A 20,130-nucleotide genomic window follows, 5' to 3' on the forward strand; every position below is an offset into this window, starting at 1 on the left:
TGCCTAACCATGCCCTTTGATTGGCCAGGTTATTACCAATAAAGGCTTTTATAAGCATCTGGATGGCATTTGCACCTATTTAAACAAAACACGCATTGCTGAGGTCTAAACAAGAATGAACTGTTAATACTCACTTTTAACTGTTACTAGAATAGCACCCACTAACTCCTGCAATCCACAAGGATGTTTACCTGGGACAGCACGCGCGAGCCCTTGTCAAGCACTCTCCCTGCTCAAAATGCCAACAGGGGATGGATTTTCCAATCACTTTCAACAACAACTAAATACTCATTATTGAGTATTTGCCAGTTTAGATGTACACCTTTCCTCAAAAGGAAACAAGCCCACAGAAAGGAAATACTACTATCGAAAAGATAATTTGGTTTTCCAAGGTAGAATCAGATGGCAAGGAGTCCTCTTAAAAAGGTTATTTTCTTCTCCTGATACCTTTTCTGCTACCTCTGTCTTCCAGTATAACTGGCCTAATTTTGAACACTCACTAATAAAATTTAAGCTCCGATTGTCCAGCTTGTCTTTTCTGAACCTGTGAACAATTACATCAGCCACAGAAGCATCAACAGCCGTAGCTATCCTCCAAATTTTGTAGTTATAGTCCAATTCCAGTGAAGGCAGCAGACTTGCTCGTGCTCCACCAGCCTTTGGATGCAGCTCTGTAAACACTAGTTTGCGCAGTCACTGCCTCTCGGAACAATGATGTTCACCAAAGCTCAGAGTACGATATCACTGAAGTTTCCACAGCTCTTTACATTTTGGCACTGGGGATCTAAGAGCTATGCCAAGATTCCCTGAAAGTACATCATAAGTGAGCCACAAAACACAGTGCATGAATTCTTGTTTGGCCAGTAACTGCTCAGAACAAAGCAGGTCCCTTGTATCAATGCAAATGCCTTAACATATAGTTGCTTCTTGTGACAGTCAGCGGGATATTTACAAGACCATTTTGTAACACATATTATACTTGTTGTTTCCCCCAGTTCTCCCTTCTCTATTCTCCAAAATCCTCCTGTATTTGGAAAAACATCACCATTTTTGTCATGAGGTAATGATCAGAAACATTCTGAAAATTTTCCATGGCAACTTCGCATTCTGGATGTATTTGATCTTAAAAAAACATGTTTGGCAGAAAAGAAGGCATCGTGGTGCAATTCTGCAAAAGCTACCAGAGAGCTTTTACACTTAAGAAATGCAGACTTTCTTAACTCAGGCCTCATCAGGACTGAGAAAAAGATTGGTAAGAGAAGATTTGGTACTTGTTAAAAACAAATAAACAAACAAAAAAAGCCTACACAGAAAACCCAAAACCCCATGATACTGTGGCTGTGCTTGGATCAAAGTCTATGACCGGAGACAAAGGGTTATGCGACAAACTGTAGCCTGAAAGATCAGTGAAGAGCCTTCCATAGACTTCAAGCCTCCCATGTTGTGCATGCCTGCAGTTGGAAGAGGAACTGACATGTAGCAACGTAACACAGCTTGGCTGGTTTCCAGTTCATATCCTGTAACGCTGGAGACGTTGACATTTTGATACCCAATGGGATTAGAAAAGAATGCCTCCTAAAACAGTGAAGGAAATTCTTTCCACAAGGTTCCCTAAGGACCTGCTGTGCACAAGCTTTAATCTCTTTCAAGCATTCCTGATCTTCTGCAGAAATTCATCAGCTCACCTGTCTTTTTACCAGTTCATTGATGCCGCTCAAGTGTCAGAAGCACTGACAGAGAATATGTCACTTACTCTTTTTCTGAGGACCATTGAAAGACAGCAAGAACAGTCAGACTGCCCCATGAATAGGTGGTTCAACACCAACTCTGCAGCATCGTGGTCGTTCCCACTTTCACCTGTGGGTGTCAGTGCGAGCTCTGCTATGAACGAGAAGAGAGGACAGGCAAAGCTGTATCTTACTCCTCATCCTATTTAAAACCACATACCTGTGGGATACAGTCTGTGTATGCAAACATCGATTTAAAGCGATCATCCATGCTGATGTGATATAGAATACACATTGCTATTTGTTTGTAGTTTTCATTTGCTAGAAGGAGAAAAAAAAAAGCCATGTTAACAGAAGCCTGGTTTTGTAGATGTTACAAACACTTAAACGGAAAACAAACAGCACTGAAGTCCTAGCTAATAGAGGGAAAATTTAAATTGGAGATGTAACATTAATGAAAGGGTCTCGCCTGATCTATCCAAATGAACTATGTATTTCTGCAAAGAGGGAGGAAAGGCAATGCTAACTACTCCTTCTCTCCCCAGTACCACACAACACTCTCTCAACCCCACTCTGCCAGGAATATATTTGTGAAAGGCCATCTAGAGAAAGCCCTCATCAGTTTCCAGCTAGGAAATTCAATATCGAATGTAACACCAATTTAGCAGTGGATATACCCATTGACACAACTCGTTTGTCTCTATATGAAATGATAAACAATGTACCAGAGAGAAAAATAATAACTACCACTAAAAAGTGTTGTAGAAGGAATCCAGTGTCTTTCAAATAAGTCACATACTGATTGTTTTATAATCCTAAAAGATAATATTATCCTGTGGGTGCCTTTTGTGTTTCACACATTTCAAAGATGACATTAGTATATTTTCACATTAACACGTACCAAAGACAAAAAGCTTCTCAAGAAAAATTGGAGCAGTTCATGTGAGTAGGCTGCAAAGTATTTAACTGAAAGGTTCTATAAAATCAACTTAGTTAAACATACCAGTGTTTAAGAACATCACATACAAATTTGATCCTGACTCACTGCTGAAATCTGGACTGAGCATTCTCTTGAGCTCTCCTCTAGCCCTACATTAACAGGATACTGACTACATACAGGATAAAACATTCATCTGACTATTTATATTAGTTAGACCAGGATGTAATAAGTCACTAACTCAGAATTGACTTGCTGTTCTTATACAACTGATCAGAAGTAGCCTACTTCCCACTTCTATTTCAGCTAAGTAAGAACATGCCTGTTCAACACTTTGGCAAAGCATCAAGACCTCAAACAGCAACCGACACAGTTAAATTTTTCTTCTGCATACATCATTTGAAGCTGGAATTTCCTTTAAGCAGCAAGGATATGATGCCTTTATCCTGAGAATGCACATTTGTGCCTTTTTCAAAATTGAATTACCAAAGAAGACCCACTCAACCCTTTTGGTAGTTGCCATATAACAGTGAAGCATTCTTTCCCATGCCAAACCTAAAAACACAGCTGACCTTTCAGATCCTTCTGGATTCCTACCTGTTTGAAAAATATGTGACTTGTATCACAACCTTCCACACATTTAACAACTGGAAAAGATAACACCCAAATTTGAAAGCCACTCTGGTTGTGATTAAAATAAAAGCACAGAAAGTACTATAGCTGCTAAAACATACGCACTCTGTTTTAGGCAAACAAAATGAAGCGTTTCTTATCTTTCGTGCTTCTCTTGTGACTGGTCATCCTACCTACCTATTCACTTGTAGTGACACCATAAATACAACAGTTACATGAAAAAAAACTTCCCATGCTTACAGCTAAAGGCTTATCCTAAGCAAATATAAAAATTCAAAGAGTAAATTATACCTTCAAATTTCATGAGGCTAGGAAAAAAAAGCTGTTTGCACTGCTCTTAACACTTCTTTCTATGCCTCTATTTAAGACTCAAACACCAAGACTCAAATTTAAGACTCAAATTAAACTTCGCTGGATTATGCAGGAAACACCATGTGAAGTAAAAAATAAGCCAGTAAAAATGGGAGAAGGTTCGTTTCCCGGAACAGCAAGAGGAAAACAAACTAGAGCGATGTTGGCCCAGACCTTCAGCAGGTACGAACCGGCAGGCAGTCAACAAGAATGTTACTCTATATCTGTTTAACCTGTCCTTCATGGGGTTTTTTCACTCCTCACTTTTGCAAGCTTCATTTGTGCTATGATACAGCATCAGCTACGACAGTCTTACATTTGGTAGCAACAGCAGTTTCCTGCTATTTGGCAATATTTTCAAATAAAATGGCCTACTATAGCAGCAAAGGCCTTCTGTTTTCTGATAATAAACTCTGCATAATTTTCTTTCCCCTTTTTTCAAAAGGCCCAGCCTGTCACAACCATCTTTCTGATGCCTAAACACCTTGAGTATCATTTCTGAATGACAGTATTGTCTCTGTTTCTGAACTACCCAAAATAATAAAAAAAACCTAGATACTCATGCTAAAGTGGGAAGAATATCTAGAATTCTGATCAATTTATCTGAACTCAAAGAGTTGATTTTAGTGACTGGCATTTAAATCATTCTCTTGAATTACGTTCCATAAGGTGGATTTTATGACACACAAGGCAAAGATAACTACAGTTCAAAAACAAGAGTTTAACTTAAATTCCTTCTTGCTGTGCAGTTAACTGACCCATTTTCCCTGAACTCCTCTGTCCTACTGTCAACACAGGGAACAGAAAAGAGTTTAAAGCATCTCAGACAAAGGCACTTACTGCTCAGGCTAAGCAAGAAAGAATTTTTCAACTGTGAATAAGCAGAAAAAACCCCTGAATTCTACTAACTTGAAGATGAAAGTAAACTACAGAACTAAAACAGTGTGCAACTAGACCAGTATTTAATGGTGCATGCATTTTAAGTTTTGTTTCATTTTAATTTCCCAGAAAGGAAGAAATTTCAGGCTGATCTCAGGAAGTTTCACTGTCCAATTTTCCCTGTGGAAGCACTTCGGTGGAAAAAAAAGCAGAGCCTCCTGATTTTTTTCAGTTCTCATGCAAAACAGTGGCAACTCATGATGCAAAGAATCAAAAGCTTCAGGAAAATCAAGAGGACATGGTTGTTTCTAAGCACAGCCAGCGTGATTTAATGCAATTGTTAGTTTTGTGCTCAACTAGGAAGCACACAGACTATTGGAAAGTTGACTGGAAACAGTGCATAAGTAGTTAGTCAAAGATTAGGAAGAGAACAGATTCGACATCTACAACGTTTTAAACACGAAGCATCATCTTACAGGATGAAGATTGTATACAAGTGTAAGAAGCAACAGACTGTTTGAAAAATCCACCAAGCCAGCTGCCATCCTTTTACATACGGACTTCACTGTAAAAAACGAACTGACACCTATTGACTTGAATATGCCAGCACCAAGCTTACTTTTTTATTATCATTTTATACTCATCTGAATGCTAATGAATAAAGCCCCAAGTCAAACATTGTTTAGAGACTTGGCTGGAAAAGTTTCAACCCCTGCCCATGCCCAGTACCTGGCTGGAAAACAGCTTTCCAAAGCATGGAAGTGATACCTTTTCTATTATTTTTGACCAGTACCGAGGGCCACACATGAAAAAGCAGACACTGCAAGAAAGACTTCCTTATGACTTGGTACAGTAGGCATCAATTATTCCCCTAACTAGAAAAAGCAAGAGAAAAAAAAAGAGAAAACAGATCTCTGCCAAACGTGTTCATAAAAATCACCAAAGTTTTGGTGGGGTGCCAGAAAGTTGTGGCCTAAAAATGTGGGTAGTTTTGAGCATCAAACTTTTATGACTGAAGGTGGAATAGCCAAATGGCCTCAAGCAGTAAGGGCAGCCCCGGAAAATAATGGCCTAGTCATTATGGATTCTTCTGGTATTTATAGCAATAAAACATGAATCATAATGAACTCATTGGATATTAAATGTGGGGGTCACAAGTACTTTGATAGGATTTCCACAAGAATTTACCATTAATTAACCAAATAATTATTTGAAAGTGTTACTGAATTATCCTTAGTTCTTATACAGCCATTCCAGAGAAATTGGTCATTCCCAGCTGAGTGCAGTTAATGCCTTAACAAACCGGTCATTAACTGCAGTTACTGATTTTGTGGGAATTATTGTGTTATAAAATACACTCAACAGTTTATAGAAACAATACTTAGATTTTTTTTTCTTTCTTTTTTTTTTTTTTTTTGCAGCTGTATTTCAGCTGGAGCAGCTGGGGTGGAAAAATATCAGGTCCCTCGGGCTGTTTTCACAACTAGTTTTCTGCAAATTAGAGAGGGAAATAAATACATGATGGGTTCTGAGTTCAAAATGGCTTCAGATTTTTAGCCTTTGAACATTAACAAGGAGCCATGTGCCAGTTCTGTGGACCAATGCCTGAATTCCATGTCTAGTTCTCACTAAGGCTGAAGATCTAAATGGTACTAGAAGCAGAAGTCAAAGGAAAAAAAAATATTTATTGATCATGAGATCAGGTCCTACATTTTGGTTGAGTTTGTGAGCTTAAACTGAAAAATCCCTCCATCAGCTTTGGGATAACAAAAGAGAAACCCTAAAGCTGTAAAACTGAAATGCCAATATGAATTGCAGCAGCAGGATTCAGCTTTCAAATGCTAATGTAAAAATGAGAATACAAATTATGGACTAAATTATTCAAACGTAACACTATCAGTAATTCAAGTAGCCATCATTTCTAATGGATTCATCAATGTCTCCACATTAGATATGAAATACACCCTTATTCGACTCATGTGTAAAACATTAACTACACTAAATCAAAACCAGAACACAAACGACGGTAAATACCTATTAAAATGGCAGAGTGAATCTTTATTTCAGTTTCAAACTCTAATAATCTTGAGTCCAATCTGCTAAATAATTAGGCAAATAAGAAATATAGATGGATACGAATGTCACAAACTGAATATCAGCTCTATACACTGTCTCACACTGCTGTCAGGAAACAAGAGTTTGTTCACATGTATCATACTTAGCAGCGATCTTCAGGAAAAAAAAAAGCGATAGAAAGGTAACTCTCCTTACCTCTGCCCCACATTATTCCCTGCAATCAGTTCTGAAACAGTCGGGTTAAGTTACTCCATGTGTGGTTTAGACACATATTGGTTTGATTTACATATGTAAATATAAATAGTATTGGATATATCCGTTTATTTTATCAAGAGAAGCTGAAAGAATTTTCAAATCTGCTCATACTCAAGGAGACTAGGCATTGTAAATAATACATTGTGATATTAATTACATACTAATAACCCTTTCTGTGCCACCTTTATGTTATTTGAAACTGGCTTCGTATCATAAGCCTAACTTAAAACCCTGATTTCACCATGGTTGGGTTTTTTTTCCTTCCCCGAAAGAACGAAGTACATGCCACATTTGAAATATGGATAACTATTTTATTGTAGGAAATAGGAAAGAAAGTATAATGATGATCTTTAAGCCAAAGGACTAAAAAAAGACTAATTTAGGTTGAGTTATTTAATGTTACAGCCACGGACAAAAATGAAGTTGCACATCTGGAGCCTCACGTTCAATTTCTTTGTCTGGAATTCTGTGCAAGACAGACTAAAAAATAGACAGTAAACACCTCACTACAGTATTGCCAATCTTAGAAGACAACAAAGCATAGTCACTGGGTAGAAAACATACTGCTATATTTAGATATGTTCTTTTTTGAGGCGTGATCTTCCTAGAGAAAAAATATTTTGTTATTTACAACGTCCTACAACCATACTTGAACTCATATGAATTCACATAGAAATTGGAATGTGATTTGTTTTAACATCCCATACTGAACAAACCAAAGATAAATCAATTAGAAGTTCAGATTTGAGAGAACACAGGAGGCAATAGGATTATCCCTGAAGAAAATAAAGCTACTTCCCTTTTCTCCACAATAAGAATTACCTTTTCAGTCAAGCTATGACCAAGAAAGAAAGTAAGACACAGAAAATAATTCACTACCATTATTAAAATGAACTGGAAATTAGAAGAGGTGGTTCTTAGTTTGAGTCAAACTAAGAAAACATCCACTTCCAAAGTAGCTGGAAAAAATTCCACACAAAGCTGTTCTTCAAGGAGTCCCCACCAAGCTATGTAAATTAAATGCTATACAATGAAACAGAAATTTATAGAAGGACATGCATCATTTTTGCCATATCTGTACTATATTTCACTAAACTACATCAACTGCTCCAATTACAACTACTAGAAAAATATTCAGACTTGTCTGATCTAAAACCACTCTTCCAATCTTCCTGTTTGGAATTGAATGAGAATGGAAATAGGTGGAAGTTTTCCATGCTCCTGGTTCTGCGGGTGCACAGCTCAATAGCAGAGCAGCCTCGGTTCTGAATGGATGGTGCAGCCATATTTCAAAATACTACTGCTCAAAGACAGGAAAGCAAAAACAAAAAACCGTAACAGGATGCTCTCTTGCTCCCTTTCGCTTTGAGAAAGGTTATGATTCACTGCACTGAAATGGAAACTGTTTTTACCCATGTTTCAAAGTTGCTGAAGCACAAAGCTGAAGTTCAAATCTACCAACCCAAAACATGGAGTTAAATTCTGGCTGAGCTTTTGAATCTTCAGATAAGAAGAATTAAGTTTCATATTATTCAAGACATGTTCCTATGCAAGCACCAGCATACTCTTACTGGTAAAGTCTTGGAAGAAAGACAAACAATTCAATTGTATTATTCTTATTGTGAAAACATCACAGTTTTGTTATTTAAAAGGTAATTCACTGATGACCTACAAGCTTCTCACAGATCTGATAGCTTTTCCAAAAAGAATAAAAAGACATTTGAGGCCCCAGCCTCACAAAGAAAGCTTTTCTTTATGCAATGAGACTAGTCACATATGTAAAATTATAATCCACCCTGCAAAGCATTTGAATGTCAAAGACCAAAGGAACAGAATATACTAGCAGTATAGTCACTATAGTGCAACAGATTTTTATGTTAGCATATGTCTTCTGCCCATCAGGCTCAAAGGGTCTGAAGATAATACTGTTGACTGACACAGGATTTCTCACCTTAGCAACTGCAGACATAGGAAATCTGCAGTTGGCCGTCTTCACTGGAGCAGATCATCTGAGAAACTCTTAGATAAACAGCAGAAACTCCAGAGTTAAGATGTTTACACATTTCCAAAAGGGAAAGCAGACTGTAACCTTCCCCCTTACATCTGAACTTATAAAAGCCTCAGGTTCTATGGGACTTCTACACCTGCAAAATTGTTCCTCATCATCCTTTAAAACCATCCCTCTGCCTGCAGGTTTCACAGGGGCTCTGGAAAACATGCTCCTCTCTCTTCTAGCCTGGTCCTCCTACAGACTTTATGAAGATTTTACCATAGATAAGGAAGACAAGTGGAAGTGCCCCATCCCTTCTTTATGGAGATTTTCAAGAAAAGAGAGCTGGTTACTTCTGTCCTGTCATGCTATAGGCATCCAAATTATGCCCTATAAAGCTTTCAGATGTCAACAATTCACACAGAAGACTAGATTTACTTTTTGCTGATAAGTATTAATTTGCTCTTGCAATATGCAAAGAAACAGAATAATTCGATTAATTATGCAGTGACATGTTGTAAGCTCCACAATAGACCTACAAGCTCAGGGAAACCTTCCCATTCATCAGTTGAGTGAATTATCACCAACTTGGCTCCCTCATTTTTGATGGCTGCCATATCTCCACTCCTGTCCTTGCTGCTGTCCTAGGCACATCTATTTTCAGCCAAGACCCATTAAGTTAATTTTGTTACACCAAAGTCATCCTCTTCATTAAAAAAAGCTAACAACACAGCTAACTACACATGTGCTGGTGAGCAGCACACCACAGCCATGAGCTTTCACTCACCCGAACCTGAAAGGCTGACTGTTCAAATATCCACCTGTAATAGCTACAAAATGGAAAACCACTTTGTTTCCAACTCCTGACAGTGGTAAAGGAGTCAGAAAAATCTTAGACAACAGCCCTCAAAAAACTTATATAAGCTTACATGTTATGAATTTCAGTTATTCTTTCCTGATATCAATAACACAAAGCAGGGATCTGGTGAAGGCTTTTACTTTAAAAAAATAGTTGGGATTCTATTTTTGCTTCATACACAATATTAGTGATATTGATGCCTCTCTACTTTGAGTTCTGTATTTCTCAACATCAGAAGGCAATTTTCTTTAAGAATACTGGGGTTAGTTCTCTAATCCATAGTTATCTAAGTAAGTGCTGGGTTTTTAAGACACATCATGCACCCAATACTCTCCTTAAGTCAGTTAGACACGCTGGGTTTATTTGCAGATCTAACAAAGATGTAGAAGTCGAATGTTAAGACATGTTTCTGTTTTGTGTTTCTTTTGGTGGGGCTTTGTTTGTTTGTTTGGTAGTCATAGCTTGGGTTTTTTTTAAGCCTAGGCCATACTCACCACAAATTATAAAAAAACCTACCATTAAAATAAATCCCTTAATAATTACTGCTTTCCAACAGACTGGTCCCTGTACTTGAACTGTTACTTAATGTGCTTCAGCCAGCCTCTACTATAAAGGAATGGAGACACCCCAGGCAATATTCACACAAGTAGTATTGGAACCAGCTGCTGCAGAGCCACCTTAGGAAAAAAAGGTTTCTCAATTTAATTGGGAAAACAGGAGGAAGCATAAATTTTACTGCCATTAATAACTTCAAGCAATCCTGATATGACTTTACCTCACTCTGATGGCTGGACATGTGCTTTTTGTTAGGGTCTTTGCCACATCTGACCCCTATTGTTTGCTCACTTGATCAGGTAAGAAAATGTATGTTTCTTTATAGGATAAACGAGCCCTGTTAAAGTCAGAAAAAACACTGTAGTAGCCTATAAGAAGCTCCAATTTTCAACAGATGTGTGAAGCTCCATAATAAGTTCATTACAAAAAGGCCAAGTGAACTCATAAAGAGAACACTCTACTTTAAGCCTTCTTAAAAGAAACTTTCATAAAAGGAATAGAACATTAAAAACCCACAGCAGTCCGTTAATTAGAGAGCAAAGTACTTCTTGGGTTTTTAAACAGCAGTCAACATATAATACAGCTTGCCTGCATACCATATCAAGATTTGATTGTTAAGAAACCCAACATACAACTGTCTGGTAATTCTTTGATTACTCATTAAACCTAAACTGTAAAGAATGGAAAAATATTAGAGGAATTTCAGCAGTTTCCAGAAAATATTTTATATAATAAAACTCTCAAAAATTCTAGCAATGAACCTAGTGAAGGCAGACTCTTCAGTGAGGACTAACTCAGACTGTAAATGTTACCCTCTTCTCTGGCTGTCTCCAGTCTAAATAAATAACTTATAATAGAAAAGTGTGACCTACTTTGGACTTTGCAAATTATTGCACAGCCCTTAGACTTCTATAAAAGATCAGGTAGCTTGGAACACCAAGAAATTCAGAACATCAGGCCAGGATGCTCACATTAATAAGGCATTTCGGCTCAATACATAGTGTGACTAGCAAAACGGTGCTGTTGCTACTTGGGACTGATCACATCATGTTTCAGAGTGTTGTATAACAAACACTTGTCTGCTTGGCTGAACACAAATCCACAAAGCCAATTTTCTTTCAGTCACTGTAGTCTGTACTGAAACACATAACCCAAGATGTTCATCACCACCTAAAACCTTTTTGAGACTGAACATCTTGGCACTGTGTAATACTTTCACAGCCACGTGCACAACCCTTCTGCACCCCATGCCCCATTTGAGCCTGATTTGCAACTACTACTTTTTTGTGACCAACCCAATTTTCAGCTCACCAATACCTGTGTTCAATCAGCCCTCGATTTTTCAAAGCAGCGAGTAATTTTGCGCAACCAAGAAGAGACACTTGAGCCTGACTTCCAAGCATCATGGGTTTTCATTCTTTAATCATAGTTTGCACTGGGAAGTGAATTAAAGGAAATGACATTTCAAGACAACATGCATCAGTACACATAAGAACTGCCCAGCAGCTCAAAGGGATGAATGCACACATCATAGAAAAAAAAGTTTGCTCCTTTATGCAGCACCACAGTTCCCATTGCAACAGCTTTTGCACCATTTCCTATCATTAACATCCTTTCAAGGGGAATAACTAACTCATGGGTGGACACAGAAACCCCAGCACTGCCTGCCACACCTGCATAGTGCCAGCAGCTCCTTCTGAACAGGGGTCCACCAGGAAGAGTTTGCAGGCTCCGTAACACACACAGCAGCACTCAGCTGGTTCTGCTGTACAAACTGCCTGCTGTTCTCATGGAGAATGGAGAACTATTTGCCTCGCTTCACAAAGGGTAAGAAACCACTCAGACACAGCACAAAATAGCACCCTTATTAGAAGAATGTGAGTCACAAGCTGTGCATATATTTAAGAAGGCTGTACTAAAAATTTTGTATTTGGTTTGGCCAGTTAACTGAAAAACAAAGTGGATTTGGTCCAAACAAGAAATGAGGGGTTTTTACTCTTCCTTGTAGACAATGTTTTCTTCTGTTTGCTGCCAGGGCATTTACTTTAGAAACCAATCACACATCCAGGGGAAGAATTATGAAACAGGATAACATTTCCTTTCTGTCCAACAGTGGAAGAGCAGCATGCCTGGAGATAAAGGAAGGATGCGAATCTGTTTTCTTGAAGTTCAGCTCTACATTTCCCTTCTTCTCTTTCCCCCCTTCACTTTCCACAAGTGAACACACTAACCACCAAACTCTAGTTCACTTGGAGCAAGTCACTTCTCTACTCCACTTCACTTGAATTATGTCATGCCAAGCAAAATGAGAGGACTGCAAGAATGAAGCAAACCTCCACAGAATAGTCTATAGCGTGCTGCTTGAGTATCTCCTTCAGAAGTCATGGTTAGAGGGCACTGGATCTGTGTTACTGTTAGAGAATCTATTTCCTAACAGTTTTCCACATTTCAGGAAAACATCTAGTTTAAACCACTTGGTGAATTCACATGAATTCTCACCCTAATCCACTGAAGCCATTCACATACGCTAGCACATAAGGCATTCACACAGAGAATAAATAAAAAACAAAGATCACTCTGTAAATATAATTTTTAAAGTATTAAAGCAAAGCCACAAGTACAAAAAATGCCCTCTGCCAGGCCCTGACTCAACAACTACAAGGTTTTCTTAAAGAACTGAAGTCACACAAATCAACAAAATCTCTTTTCAGACTTCGTTAAGCAGCTTGAGTATAGAAAAACCTGAATACAGCAGGCTATATCTCACAGGCCTCCACAGCTCTGCTCCAGCTTCTGATCTCCAGTCTGAAGCAAGTTTTCCCTCAACTGCACCCGATTCTTTGAGATTCAGAGCACAACAAAGATCAGCTGTAGTTGATTAACTTGGGTGCCTGGAGGGAGCAAGAGGAGTCTTGTCACATACAATACTTCAGACTTGTGAAGAAAAGCCACGAAAAATAGCAAGCAGCACTGACTGGCAAAGCTACATGGGGAACCAGACATTGGCATTATTAAAAAGAAAAGGCTAATTAAAATGGAAACCAAGACTAAGCAGAATTTCTCATATCCATGCTTTCAACAGCAGCCTCAACACTCTGGAGTGAGATAGAAAGAAAGAACATGGTCCTCCTCCAGCATATCCATGCCATACTCAGTCCATCCCCTCTGCTTCCAGCCTCCACCTACATTTAGAGTGTTCCTGCTCCCAGGCCACCAAGTGTCCCTTGGGAAAGCAGCACGTCTTCCACAACTGTGGACTGCAGCTATCTCAGTGCTCAGCTGTAAGCTGCTACCTTACAAATCCTATCCTTTAATTCTTTGCAATCTCAGCTCTCCTCTTAAACACCTACTACACTTAATTTATCCTCATGTCGAACCCATTGCTTAAGACTCAAAGGCACAGCATGCACAAATGTTAAATTTCAGTAGGCTGAGTCAACAAACTTGACCTCTTGGCATTAGGAGCTGCATGGTAACTTGTCAACAGCTGTTGAGGTGTGTTAGCACTTTAAGTTAACCTGCAAGTGTAAGCCAAATGGTACTGACTTGAATAATGTGTGTTTAATACCCAAGTAACTTGTATAAAAGGGGCATCCAGCACATGATTATTATTAAGGTTGCAGGCTTTCCTGAGACAGGATACATAAAACCATGTATTAGAGAATTATTTGCATCACCCTATCAAAAGGGTCTCACAAATTACAGGGCTGGCTTAAGAAACAAGTAATAGACAATATTTCTACCTACGTTTTCTAACCAGCCCGTGGATCCATACAGACAGTGAAGCTTCTGGAAGTACTAGCGGAACTCGCTGTAGATTACCCTTACAGCCACTTTAGGAACAGACTGCAATTTTAGCAGCCAGTTCTGAGCTAAACAGCCCTTCACGAAGCCCTACTTACAAGCCTAAGAGAATGGCATTTGAAAAGAAATTCTCCTCTCCACATTAGAATCAGACACTAGAGAGCAGATATTTAACTCATGAGTTTAGTCTGACTATAATATTAAATGGGGAATTTCTGGGAGCAGGGACTTCTCAGTGATTTGTGTCATGCCATTGCTTGGAGTGACAAGTACCTAGAAGCCTTAGACCGTAGTGTCAGCTGCTCTACAAACAAATAAGAGACAAGCTTCTGCTCTAAAAGGCTTGCAATCCAAGTTGAATCAGACTATCTAGCCAGATCCTCTCTCAAATGAGAGAAAGCATATTTCTTGACCAGCCTCTACTTCTCAGTTCTCTGCCAAATAACATTGTCTGACAGAAAAAAAAAAAAAAAAAAAAGTATAAAGAAGAGGGATTCCAAATGCCATTTTTCTTCTTCCTCCTAGCTCAGCCCAGAGGAAGATATCAAGTGCAAACACGATTGTGGGGCAGGAAGCATAAAAAGAACCGACTCATTTCAGGATATATTAGGTAGCTGTTCTACTAATCATCAACAGGATTAAGGCTTCCAAAGCAGTCTAAGTTTTCATGGTATTAACTTGTGTACTAAACAGCAATAAGGCCATGTTGAGGCTGAATGTAAAATTGAGAAGGCAAACAATCCTGAGAGACAATACAAAGCTAGGACAGAAAGCTCACAGATTTACTGTTGCATTCCACTTGTTCCATCACATCTGGATACATCAGCTGCACTGGATTTAGTACATCCCAGACCCAACAGATCTCAGAAAGCTTTAACAATGTCTTGCATCAGTGTTTCACACATTTAGGGCTCCACAATACAAGATCCTCACTTCCCACTTCAAAATGAGGGCTCAGCAATTCTTATGGACAAATCCTGCTAAACATTTAGTGTATCTACCAGAAGGGCCTCTAGATAGTATCAGCCAAAGAACACAAAAGGAACACAAAAGGAACAATAAAAAACTCCCTCCTGAGAACTCCAGCATACAACAATGATCAAATCGGACAATCCTCTGCATTTTCCCGAACTCCTTATTGTTTCTATTGCTTTCCCCTATGGACAACAAAAAGTTTCACTTGTGTCTAAAGTACTCACATGATTTTAACACAATTTACAGACTGTCAAGTTTAAAGTCTAAAAAAATCAGCACTGCCTAAAGTTGAAGCTGACAAAGCTGGGAAACTTCTGATTCCTCTATCTGGGCCTTTAAGGTAACAAGAGGCAGCAGATATATCAAGCTTCATTTAAAAAAAAAAAAAGAAAAAAGAAAAAACCAGAGAGGTAGTTGCTGTCTCCATCAGCTAAGCTCTGTGAAGTTGCTGGCTATTTTTTCCCCAAAATTACAAGCATCACTCCTGTGTTTTCAGGTAGCTATCAAAGTTATTTTTAACAACCAGAAAACTCATTCAGGAGCTTAAGAGGAATAAATCTACTGGGAAACACATTATTTTAAACTTCCATTTAAACCTGCATCTGAAAAGATTATTTGAATGATAAAAAGTTGAGAGTAATGAGGAAGCTCTTTGGCAAGGAGAAAAGTGATGCAGCAACTTTTAGGCCCACTGTATCATGATGCAAACAGTTCATTGTCCCTGCTGAAATGTCTATGTTAAAAGAAAACATACCTAGAAGTGCAGTGAGTTTGGGAAGCAGACCAACCTGTACCATTTTATTTCTCAGGCCTGTGTCAAAGGAGAGATTTAGTAAGAGTCGAAGAGTGATGTTCAGCAGGTCTTCATGTTCACAGGGTACCATTTTCACAAGTTTTTCAACAATATCCATTTCAACCTGTGTATCAAGAAAAAGAAAAATCCACAATGCATCCAAACTTAGCTTTGTCTTCAATGTAAAAGCCCTCTCAGCATGTTGTATATTCACATGCATGCATAGCAAATACATATGCAATTTGTACCCATAATAGCGACTATCGATGCATTTTCTATCTGAAGGAGCTTTGCTTATGTCTTTGTGGTTGAAAGTCTTCTAGATTGGGTTACTGGGTAATGTTGATTAAAAAAAGATTTTGAATTGAACAGTTCAGATGTCTTGGAAATATTCCTCACAGTTGAAATAACGCAAGAATGTGGTCAAAGCATCACTTGCAAGACTTGATTGGGGGCAAGGGACAGACTCATTTAAACTTAAATACAAGCAAGTCTGTAGCAACTAGAGCAAACAGAGACAAAAACATACCAATCAAGAAAGACAGAAAATTGGCATGGAAAAAGAATTTGAGACCTTTCATTGTGAATTTCAAGTGAATCCCTAGACAGAACTTTGCATGCGCTCTCAGAAGAGGCACGCCACCCCCTACGTTAATTTAATAAAAGCTTGAAAGTCATCTTGAAACAAGTATCACCTTTAAATTATAAAGTGGAATCCAGGAACTGAGAAGTGGTATCAGTTCCTGATACCGTGTTCACTTTACCAGCCAGAAAAGACATCTGACCATTGAATGGCAAGACTTCAGAAAGTTTTTATCATTTTTAAGCAACATTTCTCTGCTTTTATTTGACATAATCTTTTAAATGTATACTTACTTTGCTTCCCAGAACCTTCTTTGGCCAGAAGGAGGCACATAAAATTACTTTGCATTCTTCAAACTTTTGCATGCACGCAACTAGCCTTCCAGTTATAAATACACACAGAATAAATACTAAGGAAAGAAATTACAGCTCTCCCTACACAGCACAGTGCAATAATCAAACAACTGACTGGATACCTTTGATCAGAAACAATCAGATAGCAAGAACTCCTACTTCACTGCTTTGAATTTAATATGGTATTTGAACACCAAGGGAAAGAACGTTCTATAAATATATATGGATTATTCATTTTTACTTCGAATTGGGTATTGCACAATGAATCATGGTTAGTTTTGCATTTGAAATGTTTGTGTTAACACCTGGTATAAGTATTCTCCTTCTTTCATACTTTTCCTTAATAACACTCTGGAGAAAATGTATCATCTTTATTATCAGTAAGAAACGCTCCAACAGACAGCTGACCTGAAGCATACAAAACTTTTCAAAAGCCTTTTCAAAACGGTTAAAACACTCTGCAATTAAATCAATTCAACAATTTTGTTTCATTTGTCTTTCCACCAAATCAAATGGAATGTGGAAAGTGTGCCAGCAAATCAGTGGGCTGGAGAGCTAATCCTTATTTTCCTAACAAAGTCCTTCAGGGCACTACACAAGTATAAACTAAATCAGCAACCAATCACCTGATAAACAGTCTACATACCTCCAAAAACACATGCTTCGTGTCTGACTTTTGTTAAGAAATAGGACACCCATATATAAATAAAGGAGACACCTCTTCTCTGCAATGTTCAGTGCATATGTGTGCAAATGACAGGTTCACTAATAAAAATGCAATTAATTTTCTATTGCATTTAAACAGATCTTTTCATCTCACAATCTAAGTGTAATATTGATCTCAGATTACCTCTTGGATAAGGAGAATTTATCATTTTCATCTTACAAACTGGCATAAAGGCACAGAAGTAAAGGCATGTATCTAACACAAGCCATTGGAAAATCAGTAAAGGAGGTATCTGACACACAAAAAAAAAAAAAGCAGCAGCAAGCTATAATTCCAGAAGTTTGAGCCTTTGCCTAAAAGACCAAGCTGACCTAGGAAAGAAGTAAAACAGTCTAGCAAACCGCAAAAGGATAACTACCCCTCTTTCCAAGACAATACATGACAGAGACAAGAATATGTTGCCATAAGAGTCTAGTCCAGGGGAGGGGTCATGGGCATCTCTAGAAGTGGGGATATGACAAGACTTCAGGGTACTAAGTTCAAAATTTGGAATTTCATGTATCATATTTTGAGGTGTCTTCATTGTTTGGGATGACAGTTCTTCAAAAACTTTTGCAGTATGTTACAGCTGGATGTTGTATTTATTTTCCTTTATTAATTTTACTAGTAACAAAAGACAATCAGTGCTATGGAAACTTAGAGTGGGGACAGAGGTATCTCCCTCTTCCCTCCAACCACAAAAAGTTTTCAGAGTCCATACCTTTCCAATATTGCAGTAGAGTGCTGTGAGCCTTACCATATCGTTTTTGTTCTCCATAAAAATGCTGAGTTTCTTCAAGAAGGATACAACCAGGATAAGCAGCTCAAAATTATCACGGTCCAGTGCTTTCACTAACATATGGACAATGTTCTTGTTTCTCATCTTCAGCTCAGTGCGGGTATCCTCAGCAAGATTTAGGAGCAGGTAAAGTGCAACTAATGAAGTCCAATACAAATCATACCAACAGATCAAAGACAATAGAACTAAACAAGTCTCTATATAGAGACTAAGTGCTTAAGACAAGACTTTCAGAAGCATTCCACTCCCTTCCCAGTGTATTTTGAATGAAATTGACCATGAATGTTTTTTTATTCCTGTTTATAATGGAAAGCATTAAGAAGATTAACACTAATAGTGGCTTCAAAAAGAAATTATGATCACTAGAAGCTTTTTATTTTTTTTTTTTCTTTCAATTTCAATGGTAACCATTAGAAAGCCCTTCTTTGGATAGCTTTGCCACTCAGATAATTTCAATCTAAAATTAAGTGTGCTTTAGCACAAAAATAAGATAGAGTGAAAACTATTCAATTTGAGTCAGGTACAGGCTAAGTTAAAAAATTCAAATCAAATGTACAAACCCAGAATGTCCAACTCCTCCCAAACCAACATCATGAACGAGGCAAAGTTAAGTGGATCACTTTTGCTATTTTTCCTCTAAGACTGACAGATCACTTTAAAAATTGTTAACATACTGTCAAACAATCCGAGTAAGTACCCATCTTCTCCCTGTTATTTGGCAATGCTCTTGCATATTCATCCACACATTCAGTATGTTTAAGACATCCTGGTTATAGCAAGCATCCAGTAAAACCCTCTACCCACCTTCACCAACAAGGAAATAATTTGCTATTTGGATCTGGTACCTCGGAGCAGCTGTTCCTGCTTTACAACCAGCCCTTGATATTTCTTATAAGTTTTCTCGTAGTCCTTTTTCAGTGTTTGATTTTCAGGATCTTCATCAAGTAAATAGCAGAAGCTAAGGAGTTCAGATAAAAGCTATACAGTCCAGATGACTATTGTTCTCAAAGGTGTTATTCGATCACTAGCTAAAAAGCAAGAGATGTGTGGAATAGCCAGGGTAAAGCCACTACCTCAGCAACAGCTTGCTACACCTGTAATCTACAGCGTGGGGTTTTTATGTCCTCTTAGTCATGGATGTATTATACCCTAATAGTCAGCAAAAATGTTCCAAAGACATACTGCTGATAAAATAAAGCTTTTTTGTTGTTGTTGTGTTTTAGTAAATCCAGCTTAATCCCTTCACCAGCCCATACTTCTTACTCTTGGTCTTTTCCATATCTGCGATTGTATTTTGCACTACTTTCACAGAAGTTGCTGTATGCTCATCTCTTATAAGTCAGCAACAGGTACCAAGAGCAGTCAGAAGCCATCAAGCTGCCCCAGTATATCAAAAGGATATCAGCTTTCTTCTTTTTAGCAAGTTCTTCCTGCCAAAGCTCATGTCTTTTCAGTTCATGGTCTATGATATTCATACACAGAGCTCCAATTTTGTAGTGTGTGATTATTCCATGAAATTGAGAAAAACTACATTGAAGAAAAAACACCTGTGAGGAAAAATATAAATGCAAACAACCCCAAATCTGTTTTGACATCTATGCTAACTATGTCCCAACAGTGCACCACATGAACTATTAAAAAAAAGATACTTATTCTATGCCCCATTATAACACTTCTCTATTGGAAAATTATTTCAAAACAAAAACAATTCCTGAAAACATGAATATTTTTCCACACTTGTAGAAGGACAAGAAACAGTGTGTTGTTCCAAGCCAAGACAAAAACACATTCCAATTTTCATGCGTAAAGGAAAATGTTTGCCAATCAGTCCTACTTTTCATATTATAAGTGCTTC

The 20,130-nt window shown here is 38.1% G+C and overlaps 1 protein-coding gene across 1 annotated transcript in view; it reads right to left on the reverse strand.

Moving 5' to 3' along the window:
- KIFAP3 (kinesin associated protein 3) overlaps nt 1-20,130 on the reverse strand; it is a 70,188-nt gene that overhangs the window by 39,890 nt on the left and 10,168 nt on the right. The window contains exons 7-11 of the mRNA XM_082054145.1: nt 19,678-19,802; nt 19,121-19,219; nt 18,234-18,412; nt 15,796-15,958; nt 1,948-2,048 (exon numbers count right to left, since the gene is read on the reverse strand). Of these exons, the coding sequence (XP_081910271.1) occupies nt 1,948-2,048; nt 15,796-15,958; nt 18,234-18,412; nt 19,121-19,219; nt 19,678-19,802 (667 nt within the window). The remainder of the gene's footprint in view (nt 1-1,947; nt 2,049-15,795; nt 15,959-18,233; nt 18,413-19,120; nt 19,220-19,677; nt 19,803-20,130) is intronic.

Source organism: Streptopelia decaocto, assembly GCF_964273445.1.
Source record: "Streptopelia decaocto genome assembly, chromosome: 5".
NCBI classification, from domain to species: domain Eukaryota; kingdom Metazoa; phylum Chordata; class Aves; order Columbiformes; family Columbidae; genus Streptopelia; species Streptopelia decaocto.